Genomic DNA, 15,015 nt, shown 5'->3' with positions numbered 1-15,015 from the left:
TTTGTCCCTGAGGAAAGCAAACTCATTAGCTGGAAGCAAGTGAACTAAGCCTTGGTTCTAAAAGAATTTTTTTAATAGAGGTAACACAATAATGATGTTAGAGACAACTCTGCTTTATATTATTAAACTAAATGCATCTTCATGAATGAACAAATAATATTCTGTCCCAATTTTGAGTGACAAGGCAAGTAGTAAGAAAAGTCATTCAAAATGAACTTTTCAAGGGCTTAGCAAATTTCTTCAAATAGGATAACCACTAAATGAACATGAGAATTTTTTTTTTTTTTTGAGGATGTTTGTTGTGAAGGAAAAAAATTAAAAATTGGGTCTTCTCTCAGGCAAAATAAAAAAAACGTTTTATGGACTTCTGCTTGTTCTTTTATTTATTTCAGATTTGGAAAGGAATGTCTTTCTTAATTATGTGCCCTAATGATCCCTCTAGTTTCAACTTCAGTAAATTATCCTCTAACAGCATCATTAAAACTACTGTTGGAGGAAATTAACAGCGTAGACAGAAGCATCCCACATAACACCCCATTCCCTTATTCCATTAAAAAAATCACCAGTAAAAAATATACACGCACATACTTCGTACTGATAAATGATTCCCTTTAAAAATGTGTCACAAATGGTATTAATTCCATACATTTTAAAAAGATCACCTTTGATCAACCATGTGAAAAAGAAAAGCTTTGCCTACATCTACCTTATCCCTCTACCTTCAACCAATATTACAGGATACTTCCAATTTTTGCCTACTAGGAGGGAGAAGGCTTTCATAAGCACAAACTACCCTGAATAATGCTAGACTGTCCAAGGTGAGAAGAGAATTATAGTTTTGCTGCAAAGATCCATATGTTTGCTGAGGCTAGCATAAAGAAAACTGTCAGGAAAGGCAAGGGGAAAAGAAAGGGAGGGAGGCAAGATGGCAAGAAAGGAGGGAAAAAAAAGATACTCTTGGTCTCTGGTGGGCTAACAAAAGGAATCTGGCCTGCTCACTAATAGGAACCTTTAGCTTCAACCACACTACTGTGGCTCTTGTGACTCTAAATATAGGTTAGTCAAGGTCCTAGTTTTGTAAAATACATGGGTTTTATTAAAATGGATACTGTATTTAATTTATTAGGTAAATTGATAGCTGCATACATAATAAAACATTCCCTCACATTAAAAGACTATTTTATCAGTATTTGTGTAATACTTCACTATTTTAATGTACCTGAACTATGTTTTTGGAACTGCCATAGGAAAGCTGGTTTTAATAACACAGGACTGTGTGATGCTGGAATATTATTCACAAAATACATTCAATTTTGTGTGCTATGCACTCGTAGGTAGAAATCGATGCCCAGAAATTTCACGGTTAGAAAAATAAAGCATAAATTTATTGTTGGGGTGCAGAGGAAGGAGACTCTTCAGTAATGAGTTGTAAAGGTAAGGCTAAGTTTCAGTTTCTTTAACTGCTAATATAGAGCTAACCATTGGTATTTTTAAAGGAATAAAGAAGAAAAATGGTGCTAGAAAACTTACAAATATAAGCCATCTCAGGGAAAACCAAGGTTATGTCTTTCTGATCCAGAAAGTGCTCAAAACACAGGCATGGGGTGGGGTAGGGAGCACCTGGCTGGTTTAGTCGGTCAAACATGCAACTCTTGATCTCAGGGTTATGACTTCAAGCCCCACATTGGGTGTAGAGATTACTTAAAAAGAAAATCTTAATTAAAAAAAAAAAAAAAACAGGCACGGAGAGTATTTTATAACATCTGTATTCTAAGCTAGGAATATAAAATTGGTGCAGTGAAGAAATGCAGAAATGTAATTATTAAGAGGGTAAAATAATCCTACCAAAAGAAAGGAAATAATCAGGACTTGTTTTAAACAATGATACAACTATAATTGTGGATGATATAAATAAGGATATGGATTTGGAAATGTTAGTCATCCCAAGGCACTTCTTAAAACATAAATATTTAGACCTTCTTACGAGAATAGTTATGAATTCTACTTCTCACCTAATAATTTTGATAAAGAAAATTCGTGTAATATAAAACTACCTTAACTACCTTTAACTACCTTAAATAGTAAATATCATTATATGGTCCTTTAAAGGATTAAAACAGAAAAGTGTGTCTCTTCAAGTAGATCAAGAATAAAAAATAAAGTACCTTCTTTAATGTCACTTGAAAGAAAATAATCAAATATTCAACATTTCCCCAAATGCAAATTTTCAGACATTCTGCAAATTAAAACATCTCTAACACTTTCATTAATTTTGATAGATTTAAAAATCAAAACAATTATAAACTAGATGATTTCTGCCTATAACTTTCATTTTCAACTGCTTGTTTTTGAGGTAAGTGTTGATTTTAACTCGTCTTAATTTTCACAAGTGTTTGGATTCAAGCTGAGCAGAAAATTCATTAGCAGTAGTTAATCTTCATTTTAATGTCTATTTTAAACTCAAGCATATTTTGGTGAGCTGTGAACTCATTTATGAAAAGAGATGATGGCCCTTGTAACAAAGCATAAACTAATTTGAGCTGTAAATTTAATTACACTAAATTACTGAAATAAAATGAGCTTTCAACAACAGCAACTTTACTGCCCACCAAGAAGCATGACGAACTAGCTGAGAAATTTTGTTCTGTCTCCAAGAGCCAACCCAGCCCCTTATTGTTTGTGAATACAATGCTGACAAAACATACCTAAAATTTCTTGACAAATTTAATATGCTTCTCCACATTTGCCTCTGATGTTACAAGGTGGCCGAGAGAGTTGGCCAGGTCATGAATAGATTCTCTGCTGTCTCTCACTTACAAAATTTTAAATAATTTTATTTTAGTTTGAAAAATCTTAAGATTATACATATTTTAAAAGAAAAACTATTTCACACCAAATAAGGAAATGAAATATTTTCAATCAATTATAATTTTCTTTGAGGCTACAACCAGATCTTCAAGAATTGCTCTGAAAGTAAACTACAACTCTTTAGGTGTTAAAATATAACTTAAAGGTACCAAATCAAAGAAATCACTCTAACTTTTTTTTTTTTTTAGTTTTATTTTTTAAGGGAGCACAATTCAACTTATAGGAAGTCACTGTAACTTTCAAAAGAAAGTAATGCTTTTCTATAAAGAATTTATATTACTCATTAAAGAGTCTATTCATTCTAGGAAACTTCACCGGTAACTATATAAAAGAAAATGTCTTTTTTCGCCTCACTAGAGAATTATGAGGATTAAAAAAAAAAAAAAAGTATCACCAGCTTATTCAAAAGAAATGAGGACACAAGTAGAAATGTGAAGAACACCAGTACATGATATCAGTGGTCATTTTGGAAGTTAACTCATAAACAGAACAAATCTTTTGGGAGTGCAGGGGCAGTCAACAAATTGGGGTGTAGGTATACAAAAGGCAACAGTCCAATCTAGCAGTTTTCATGACTGGCGATTTCTATATACAACACAAACCAGCAAGATATCATTCTTCTTCAAAGAAATTGCTAACAGCAGTGATGCTGGGGAGCAAAAAATTCATTTAATCATCTGAGTGCCTGCTTAGCATCAGGCATGGTTCTAGCCACCAGGCTGGCAGATGTGAACAAGCCAGATATGGTCCTTAAGCTCATGAAGCTTGCCTTCTCCTGGGCAAGAAGGGCACTAAACAAATTAACAAGCAACCTACAGACAGTTCAAGGGCAATGAGAACAGTAAAACAGAGTAATGTGATGGGGGAAATCTCTGGGGTGGACAGCCACTATAGAGGGGACATCTGGGAGAGCCTTTCTGAGGAGATGCTAGTTCAAAAGTGAGGCTATTGGGGAATCCACATACTCCTTTAAATAATGTCTACCTCATGATTAAGGACTACACATTTATAACATAACCCTTCACTTTTCACATTTCTTTTCAAACATTCCAGCAGTTACTTTTTCCCATCCAACTGGCAGATCAGTCTGTCTTAAGCAGGATGGACAGGAGTGGTCTTGGGACATCACCAAAAGGACACAACAAAATGCTAACCAGAGGTTACAAACAAAGGGAGAAAGGAGGGAGGTACGTAATGAATGTGCCTTTGAATTCAAAGGGGACTACTTCTGTCAGGGAAAATATTAAGGATTGTGTGAGAAAAACTGGAGTACTTTATCATTACCCAGAAAGATGGAATGTGAATGATCTTTCTTCTGACTGGCTCACATCCAAAAAGATTTCAAAAAGAGTGACAGCAATCTTTTGTAAAGCTAATACCAAAAGGAGGGAGAGAAAATAAGCAGGATTTCCAATGTTAGTCTCAGTATCACTAACCAATTAACATAGGAAGATTAAATAATCTGAATATCTCAATATAATGCTGCTTTCACTTTTATGATGAGAACAATAAATCATATAGGCCATACATGTGAGGGACGGAACTAATCTGCAGAATAACCTAATCTATGTAAGTAGGGTTGCCTGGTTTTAAAACTATCTCAGTTTACAAATCTGAGTAGGTAGCCACAATCACTAAGGACAGCAGCTCCCCAAACACAAATGTACATGATTAAGGAACCAAGTCAAAGTAAAGTACTATGATATTTTAAAAATCAAATTTATGAGCAAACATGGGCTTTCTTACTTAAAACAATTTAGCAAGAATTGGAAGATTTACTATGACATGTATTAGATACATCTAACTACAATAAAGCTTTTAATTACTATAAATGATATCTGTACATAGGAAATAAGGAAATTATTAGGAAGAATATATAAATCAAAAAGTCACATTTTATACATTTTTTCCCTTATACCTAGATATACATGTTGTTGATTTTTTTTCTTTCCACAAAGCTGGGCAAGTAAAAACACCTGTAGGCTTGCATAATGAGTTTTTCATTTAATGTTATATCCATAGAAATGCTGTCAACTATTCTTTTAACAATTTTAATAAATCTATAACATTCATCCCATGGATAAACCATAGCTTGTTCAGCTATATTCCTGTTTCATTAATATTATTCTCAGTATTTTCTTATCATATGGCTGGCACTGAGAAAAATGTCCTTACACCCTTTGGTATGGAACTCCAAAGTGAGGGTTTCTGGAATTACTCAGTCAGAGAATATGCACACTTTGAAGAGTCTCAATAGACATTCCCAAACTGCTTTACTAAAAGAGCAATCCATTTTTAGACTTGTGCTGCACCATCTCAACACTAAATACAATTTATTTTTAATCAGCACCATTCTTATTAGTAACAAATGACAGTTATCTCATTTTTGAAATTTACATTTTTAGTCATAAGTGGCATATATTTTCTTTTTTCTTTTTTTTATGTTTTTATTTTATTTTTGAGAGGGAGACAGAGTGTGAGCAGGGAAGGGCAGAGAGAGAGGGAGACACAGAATCCAAAGCAGGCTCTAGGCTCTGAGCTGTCATCACAGAGCCAAACACGAGGCTTGAATCCATGGACTCTGAGATCATTGCCAGAGCTGAAGTCAGACGCTTAACCAACTGAGCCACCCCTGCGCCCCAAGTGGCATATATTTTTATCTTTGCCGGCCACTAATAGTTCTAAAAAAAAAAACAATCTGTCTCTGACCTTTGAAATAAAGGTACTATTAGCTTCCTTATTGATATTTAAGAATGTTTAATATAATATTAATTTTTTATGTGCCTCAACACTGACCTAGTTGTCATTCTTTTTTTAATTGTGCTTGTTTTCTTTACTTTATGCAAATATATTAATCTATGACAACATGGTGGGTAATTGTTGCTTTTTAAATTTCTGCTCAAAATCTTCTTACCCATCTTAATATCAGTTATTTCCTACATTTTCCTTTTAGATTGTGTGGGGTTTTTCTCTTTTTTTTTTCTCTTTTTTAAAATTTTATGTATTTTGAGAGACAGAGACAAAGCACAAGTGGGAGAGGGGCAGAGAGAGGGAGAGAGAAAGAGTCCCAAGCAGGCTCTGCAGGGCTCAGTTCCACAAACCATGAGCTCATGACCTGAGCCAAAATCAAGAGTCGAATGTTTATCCAACTGAGCCACCTAGGTGCCGCTCTTTCTAAGTCCATTTAGGGTTTATTAGAAAAGTAGAAAGCAAAGGGCATGTTTGAGAGATGTTTAAAACTCAACGCTACATGGGATGGAGAGGTAAGGGAGAAGACGAGGATGAAGAGGCAGTGAGGGAGTGGGGTTCAAATGGAGAAAAATCGCTTTCTATGTTGAGTGAATAGCACTTAGAGATTGATTTCTACTTTATGCTTCTCCCTTTTATTTATTAAAAGTCATGTTTCTTAAAGTCATGTTTCCTTGTTTCAAGTCTTCCCCACTCATTCACTCAGCAGCCCAAATATAACACAGCCACCATCCTGGCTACCACCCTACATTCATCAACGTCACCAAGGTCTTCAGTTACCAGTGTCTTCCAGTTACAACCATCAGTCTTTAGCTAGTTTAATAATGTTGACTACATACACTACGGTGAAATTCTCCATACTTGTTTTCTGTAATGGCTTTTTTCTACTCCTTTCTCTCTGACCACTCCATCTCATACTCCTTGACAGCTTTTTCCTCTCTTCCTCTTAAATGTTGATGTACCTGGGGACTTCTTTAGAAACTTCCCCTGTGATCATAACCATACCCATGACCTCAGCCATCACCATAAGATGATAAATCATTAATCTTTTCCTACACCTTAGATTCTCTTCTGGGCTGAAGACACACTTTTTCATCCTCATCTCAGATTCTACAAGTCCAAAATGAATTCATCATCTTCCACAAAAGATATGCTTACACCTGTTTTCCAATGAAACTGCACCTCCACTCAAAAATCATCCAACCTAGAAACCAAGCTAAGCCTTATTCTTAACTCCTGCCTGCCTCTGTCACTCACCTCAGTTCCTTCACTGCTCATGTCTCATCAGTCAACAAGTCTCTTTCAAATTCCCCGTTTTAAAATTCACCTTTCTCTACAACACCACTCTCATGCCCTTGATTAGAAGACCCTCAAATCTTTCATTTAAATTACTCAAATAGTTCCTTTGTTAATCCCTGTGACTTCCTGTCTCAGCCCTCACCATACGTCCTCAACACAAGTGCCAAAGAGTCTTTCCTTTCTAAACTGCAAATCCTTCTAAGTTAATTCCTGCTTAAAATCCTATTATGCCCTTTTACATTAAATAATGAAAGTAATTGTGACCACCATTTTACTACTACAGATGGTCCCCAACTTACCATGGTTGAATTTGCACTTTTTCAACTTTATGAATGTTGTGAAAGTGATACACCTTCAATAGAAACTATACTTCGAATTTTGGATTGTGATATTTTTCTGGGCTAGTGGTACAATATTCCTCCTGATGCTGGGCAGGGCTGCGAGCTGCAGCTCCCAGTTGGCCAGGAATCACGAAGGGGAACAACCCACACTTAGAAACATTCTAGTTTGCACTTTCAGCACAGTACTCAATAAGTTAGTTACATGACATATTGAATACTTTGTTACAAAATCGACTGTGTGTGTGTGTGTGTGTGATGATCATGCCCAGCTGCAGACTAATATAAGTGTTCTGAGCATATTTAAGTTAGGCTATGCTAAGCTATGATGTTCGGCAGGTTAGGTATATTAAATGCATTTTTCAGTTACAATATTTTCAGCTTACAGTGCGTTTATTGGGACATAACCCCATAAAGTTAAGGAAGAGCTGTATTTCCTACTTGCCAGGAAATTTGTGAGGTGTGTTTTAAATAAATTATATAGGAGAACTGAAATTTATTATCTATGGGAGCTGGCTCTACTCTGTCATCTTTTTCCTCCTTGCAAAAACAAATTCCTTAGTATTACATATAAGATTCTTTAGGGTCTAAACCATACCAACTTCTTGATCCTTACCTGGTGCTATAGCCTCATATACTACTCTTCAACCATAACCAAACCACTGAAGTTGCTAGAAAATCAAATAGTTTTCCTGCCTCCGTATTCCTTCTGCCTAGAACCACCACTGACCTTCACTCACAGGGTCATACTCATCCTCCAAGAGTTGACTCAGCTTCAATATGGGTTGGGTGAGTAAATTTTTTATAATCCCATAGTCCTCAGAATATTTCTCTATCTAATCATGTACCTTTGAATAACTATCTGCTTAGCATCTATTTTTGCTACTAAATTTGTGTCACAAAACAAGAACTCCATTTCTTGAATGAAATGCCCAAATTAAGGCTGTGCCCAAAGCACTCAATAAAGTGTGGTTGCAAGAATTATCATTCAGGAAGTGGCCAGTAGGACAGTACATTGGAGTCACATAAAGATGTGAGAGATATTACTGGAAACATTGGTTTGGGCAGATGAAGATCATCAGTGTCAACATAAAGATCTTACTTCTATAGCCCAAGAAGACCCATTGGAGGTGTTCAAACAGAGGATGCACAAAATTTGATGTGTTTTAAGGAAACAGTAAATAGTAATCTGATAAGATGTGAGAGGCTGAGGGGCAGAGATAAATAACAAGACAATTTAAAAGGTCCCGAAAGAGTTGAGGAAAAATAAGAGTTCATTTTGAGATAAGCTGATTTCCAGAAACTGGAGGATATCCATGTGCTAATGCCCACCTTTTCTCAGTCTCATGTTAAAAATCCTTACACATACACCATTTTATCATACAAATTTCTTATCACTAGCAAAACTAGCATGAAGTTGAAATTTTTAGTCTAACACTCAAAAGGCAGAATAAGTCCTGAAGGATTTCAAATATGAAAGCTTCAAGAATAGCCGCCCAAAGGTTGGGACTGCCCAAGAAAGAATAGGGAGAGGAGGGCTAAAGATGGGGCCTTGGCCACATTTATACTACTGAGCAAAGGAGAAAGAGACACTGGCATGATAAGGGGAAGGAGGAGGACCACCACATGTAACCTGGTTATAACTACAAATAGTGAAGCAGTGGCCCCGGCCGTGATGTATCCCTGGAAAGATTTAGTCTTTGGTTCATATCTATGGCCATAGAAACTGTTTGCTGAACACTGAACAGGCTTCCAGGCAAAGTTCCATGTTAAAGAAGGCCATCCTATATCTGAATACTCTATGTTAAGCTGCTTTTCTGATGCTCTGGCTCCATCTAAATAGATTTTAATGCAGAAGTACATTTCTCCTGGATGTTATATCCGTTGTAGGCAAATGCATCATTGGTTAAAAATATAAATTAAAAAATTAAGATTATAAAATTGCAATAAACTATTCATCAAATTACTACTCTGACAGCTTTCTCTGATAACTCTTACTTTGTAACATCATAATTTTAATGTAACATTTTCCACAATGATAAAAACTCAAGACCATTTAGGAGTTTTTCCCTCTTCAGATTGATGTTTTTAAACAGTGTTCATAAATTTGGTAATAATAACAAGTTTATTTTAAAAAATCCTTCTGTATAATCCTTTCTAGCATGAAACAGTAAGAAAAGAAAAATTCCTTTATTTGAAATCATGAAAGTTTCCGTTTACACAGTGATTTGTGTAAACCCTATAAAAATCCTCTCAAACTATTAGAATATGATTACCTTAAAAATATATGTCAGTATGCACGATTTCTGAGTTCTTATTCTAGGAAAAGAGACCGCACAGAAAGGATGGAACAATGGTATGGAAACTTACCATCCTCTCCAATTGGACTCTTTATTGCAGACTTATTGCTTCCATGTGTTAAAAAAAAAAAAAATTCAAACCTTTAAGCCAACCCCAATCCCTAAAATTTTTGGCGCCCATATTAAGCATTGAATCCAGAAGAAAAAAAATTATCACAAGCCTATCAGAGTCAAGATTTATTTCATCATGATGGGAATGTGTTAGAAATTAATAATAAAGGTTGGTTTCTACAAGGCTAAAGAAATTATACTATTTAAAGCTACTCAAATACCATAAATTACTTGGCCTTAATATTTAAATAAATAATGCCTATTTTGAACATTGCATTCTAGAGCATATAATATAAATTAATTAGAGGAATATTAAAGTGGATAAGGTTAACACATTTCTTTTTGCAAAGGAATGATTTTTTTTTTAAACCTGAGGTTACATGAAGCTGAGGAATACAAACATCACACATAATTAATTTATATAATTCTCTGAAACAATGAAATCTTTGCTCAAACTACACTGTGAGGTCAATGAACCACCTAAACTGTTGTCTTTGTGCTTTTCTACAAATCAGGGTGCACAATGGAATGCATACCTCCCTAAAAGTAGCACATCTCCAAGTTTCAGTATGTGTCAAATGAAAGAAGGAAAAAGTTCCCTCACCCTCAAAGTGAGAACAGATGGGAATGTAAAATTAGATGGGAAGAGACAGGGAAGCTTTGGATGATGGACCAAGAAATCTTCCCCAGCGGGGAAGCCAAATACACCAGACCTCAGTTTGTTCTGCCTCTTAGTTAACATCCAAATTAAATCCAATAGGAATGCAAAGCAGTTCTTAGATTCGATGCATTGGTTTTGATTTCCGTAAGCATTCATATAAATTTCACGAAGAAGCTATTGACAAACATGTTCTAAAAATGTTATGTTTAGTCACTTCTGTGAGTTTAACATTACTTCATACTAAGGCTGTTAACAATGAATACTTTTTTAATAAAATAAAATTTTCTTTATGAAAAAGAGGCAACAGGCACGAACAAACTTAAGATGTGGACAATGAATTCCTTGTATGATGGAAGAGCATCTGCCGTAAATTGAAAAGTTATGTAAATAAAGTATGAATACATTTCATATTCATTCTTTTCATATTTTATCTGTAGAACAACAACAAAAAACCCTTAATAGTAATGCCAGCAATATACTTCCTATACCTAGCAGAAAAAAATGTTCTGTTGATATTCAATTTTATATAGTATGATCTAATTTTTCTATCTAAAAATACCAACCATACACTTAAAAGAATATTCTAAAGTGCTGTACTGCCTTCAATATTTTTTATTTTTAATATGGGTAATATTTCAAAATTTAAGGGAAACAAAATGGTGCTCTCAGATGTGAACATATTTAAAAACAGTAGTTTTATTGTTAATCCTCATTCTCTGAAAATACTATAATATTAAGAGCAATTTTGTATAAGATTAACCATGACCTTTTGAAGTACCGGAGATCTTCCACAAACTAGTGCTTGTGGAGCAGATGTGTGTGTGTGTGTGTGTGTGTGCTCACTTTTACATAAAATTTACATTCGTTGATAAAACAATGAGAATAACTCAGTATTTTAATCAATAGTGCTCAAAATTTATAGATCATTCTCATCCATAGTTTCAGACTTGTTTTCCAAGACAACAATGAAAAGTTCTCTGTGTACCTTTTCCCTGCTGTCCCAGAAAATTGGCTTTCAATATCTTAACCCTGCTTTGTCTTTTTTTTAACCTTACATTGTAGTTTATACGACAAAAAGAAATATGGAAATATGAATCATTCCAAGTGGTGAAAGTAAGTGCATGTCACACTTAAGTAATTTCAGTTTAAATCATCCAAGGCCCTGGTAACAGGATGCAGGTTTCACTTGTAACAGGGAACGAGGCCTCCCATAAAAAAAGATGCTCAATATAGTACACTGCATTTAGCTGCATATGTGCGTGAAACAATTACGGAAAAGTAGATTTTATCATTCAGACATGCAAATTATATGCAAATTATATGCAAATCTTATTACCAACAACAACAAAACCTCTCAAGGTGTCTTTATTCCCCCTCTCTTATCAATACATAAAAGCCACAATCGGCAAACATTTGGGGATACTATGTTGATACATTTTATTAAAATTCATTTTCCATACTTTCCATTTGTGCAAATAAAATGTGAATAAGCGAAAACACCTGTATTTTCAAATTCATCCTCATACTAGTAAATCTAAATACTAATTCCCCAAAACATCAAATGCAGACCCCTCTACATCATTGCCTTAATTCATTTTGTGGTTGGTTGGTTGAATGATTTTAACATGGAAAACAGAACATTTTATAATAAATTTAAAACTTCTATCTTCCTCCTGGGATTCGGGGAAACCTTGAATAAACAGTGCATATGCACACACTCAACATTTGCTCCAGACTCCTGTCCTAGCTCCAGACCTTCCACTCTCTTTTTAAACTGGGTAAGTGAAATGCACTCTGGATGACAAACACGAGTGTGTGAAAGGGATAGGGTCAGATGAGGTCATGATTTCTCAGACTGTAGACTGCAGACACCTATGGGCATATTCTTGGGAGTCTGAGAGGGTTACAAGGTGTCTTGTTGTCTTCATGTTATGATACAAATATAATTATATTTTGGATAATCTCATTCACAACTTTTACCACCAATTATTATCAAGTAATTTCAGGATCTGGTCTTAACACAGCGGTTATGATCTTGTTCGTGTTTAGCTTTTTGCAATGACTTTGTTTAACTTGTGATACGATGGTCCTCAAACTGAAATTCACAAATGTATTCTTGAGACCTGACATTTTTCTGGGAACACAAGTCCACACATTATTCAAGACCGACAGACACTAAATTAGGTGATCTTTCTAATTCCTTTCCAGTCTGAAAAATATGTTACACTTACTGCAGCTTACTAATAATTTATGGAGATCAAGCTTAAGCACACTTAGAGAAAGTGAACTTCACAAGAGGAGTTATAATTTCTAATTCTGCGTTGTACTTGTTTTCTTTTTATATTTAAAAATGAAATTTTTGAGATAACACTATGGAATTCAGTGAGCAAAATGAATAAGGCTATGAGATCAAGATTCTATTAGCAAGTCACAAGCATTTCAAATGATTTAGAGGACTACATATTGACTAGGAGTCTGAAAATTCCAGTTTCTTTTTCCAGTTTTGCCTCTGACTTGAAATAGCATATTGGTATTAGGGTGATTTGTTCTTGCACCCCCATTTTTTTTTACAAAGTTCGTACATTATGTTACTCAATGAATAAAATGTATAATACCAGGCACTCATGTTATATAATGATAAGCAACAGTATGCCTCAAATTTTAATTTATATAATAAATAAAAAAACAAATCTGCAAACTCAAATATTTGCTTTCCTTAATTCCGTTAGTGACAATATATAACATATAAAAATAGCAGTATAATTTTTTACTATAAATTACAGATTATGTCAATCTAGTTTTATAAACATTTGTTTAAATTTGCTTCATTTAATTTTAAAGTGCTTACAATGTTGGCAATTTGCACTTAAAGATAATTTATTGGTAGAAATCATTGTTTACTGGTTAAAAGCTTAACCTATAACAACTTATCATTATTCATATATCATAACTTTATATCAAAATTTTAAACCACATACACTTAAAGGAATTCTCAACTTACATGTATCTTAACAACAGAATCACCTGAACACCAGTAAAGAGAAGTAAAATGTTTGCAAACTGTAAAGATATTCTGAATTTAAAAAGCATATACTTTATATTTAAAATCGTTATTCAATTTTTAATTTAAAAAACTCGGAAAAATTAAACTTATTTAAATCATCTTAATTTCCTATCTGTGAGATAAATGCAAACAAATATTTTAAAGAAAACTCCTCCATAAAGCAGTATATGGGAAAATTTGCTGCAGTTTAACTGAATTTTTTTAAAAAAAGAAGGCTTTAAACCATTTCTAAAGCGTGGCTAATAGCATAACATAATATGATTATTAATTAAACTAATTAAATTAATTATTGATTTTTGAAATTATTTATTGAATTTATATTATTACCTTTTGACAGATTCATCTTTTTTAAGGTGAATGCTGTGAAAATCAACATATTGCATAAAAAGCTTAAGTTTTATCAAAAGAGAAATACCACATTCGGATTTAAAAGTTTTCATTTCCTGTTATCCTAGCAGACAGAACTTACATTTGTTTTGTAAACTCACTTCAAACTTTCTTCTTCCTATAAAAATTTCAGTTTTTATTACTTCAAGATTTCTTTTCCAGAAGATGTAATTAGACCACTAACTAACTAAAGGACAGTGGAGTCAAATGGAAAACATGCATTTCCAAAAAGTGCATATATCGTGATAAGTAACTTTTTTCTTGGAATTGGCAAGTACCATCGCACGAATGTTAAAATCAGTGCCAAGAAGTGACTCTACCTGAACCGTAGAGCTGATCTCCGACGCAAAGCCGCCTGTCAAGGGAGCCTCGTGACTGATTAGCAGTCGCCCTGTTTTGATCACAGACTGGAAAAGAAAGGGGAAATCTGATGTTGAAGAGAATACATGTTTTCAAGTATACGATGGCAGTTTTGATTAAGGAATAAAAACAACTGATTTCAGTCCAATAAATAATTTAAAATTAATAATACAATTTTATGCCAAGGAAGTTAAAACTCTCTCACACTGGACAGTCATTTGGTACTTGCATTGTTACAAAATTTTTCAATATAGTTTCTAATCCTACTACCAAAGAAAAATGAGATTTGTAATCTTGTCATCAAAAATGCATTCCATTATAAAATACTTTTGTGTTACAAACATAATTACTGTATTTCACACTGTCATCTCAAAATCATTTTTTCTTCATATTGCTTTAGGAATCAAAGTGATTTTTTTTGGTTCATTTTGGGGTGTATTTGCAATATAAATAAATAGCCTTTGAAAATATTATTTTGTGGAAAAGGAAAACACAAAAATAGCATGTAAAAGCTGCACTGCAGGAAAACTCAAGCTCCTAGATATTTAAGGAAACTGAGCAGGAAGAAATCCCTGCAGAAGTAAAAGCGTTATAACCATTTCTGTCCCTGTGCATTAAAACCTGGTTAATGACCACAACTCTATTTTAACATAGGAAATGTCATAAACAATAAAGATATATTCTCAATACTGGCTCACTGTGGTTGCTCACACAGCATGATATACTCTGTACAATAATAAATCAAAAAGAATAGCTATGATATCATAGCAGGATGCCAGCTGTGTTGGAAGGTAAAAAATATTAAAATCAACAGCAAGTTACTGCTTAAAATACGTTGAATAATTACATGTTACCAAAGGGGTAATTTTCCTCTACACG

General features: G+C 34.0%; 1 protein-coding gene across 2 annotated transcripts in view; it reads right to left on the bottom strand.

The window, feature by feature from the left end:
- The window catches only part of BCKDHB (branched chain keto acid dehydrogenase E1 subunit beta), a 203,980-nt gene that overhangs the window by 49,738 nt on the left and 139,227 nt on the right, over nucleotides 1–15,015 (bottom strand). For both annotated transcript variants that reach the window (XM_030315890.2, XM_032593204.1), the window contains exon 9: nucleotides 14,097–14,183. In XM_030315890.2, the coding sequence (XP_030171750.1) occupies nucleotides 14,097–14,183 (87 nt within the window). The remainder of the gene's footprint in view (nucleotides 1–14,096; nucleotides 14,184–15,015) is intronic.

The sequence above is a fragment of the Lynx canadensis genome, chromosome B2, assembly GCF_007474595.2.
Source record: "Lynx canadensis isolate LIC74 chromosome B2, mLynCan4.pri.v2, whole genome shotgun sequence".
NCBI classification, from domain to species: Eukaryota; Metazoa; Chordata; class Mammalia; order Carnivora; family Felidae; genus Lynx; species Lynx canadensis.
This window is presented reverse-complemented; position numbering and strand designations above follow the sequence as displayed.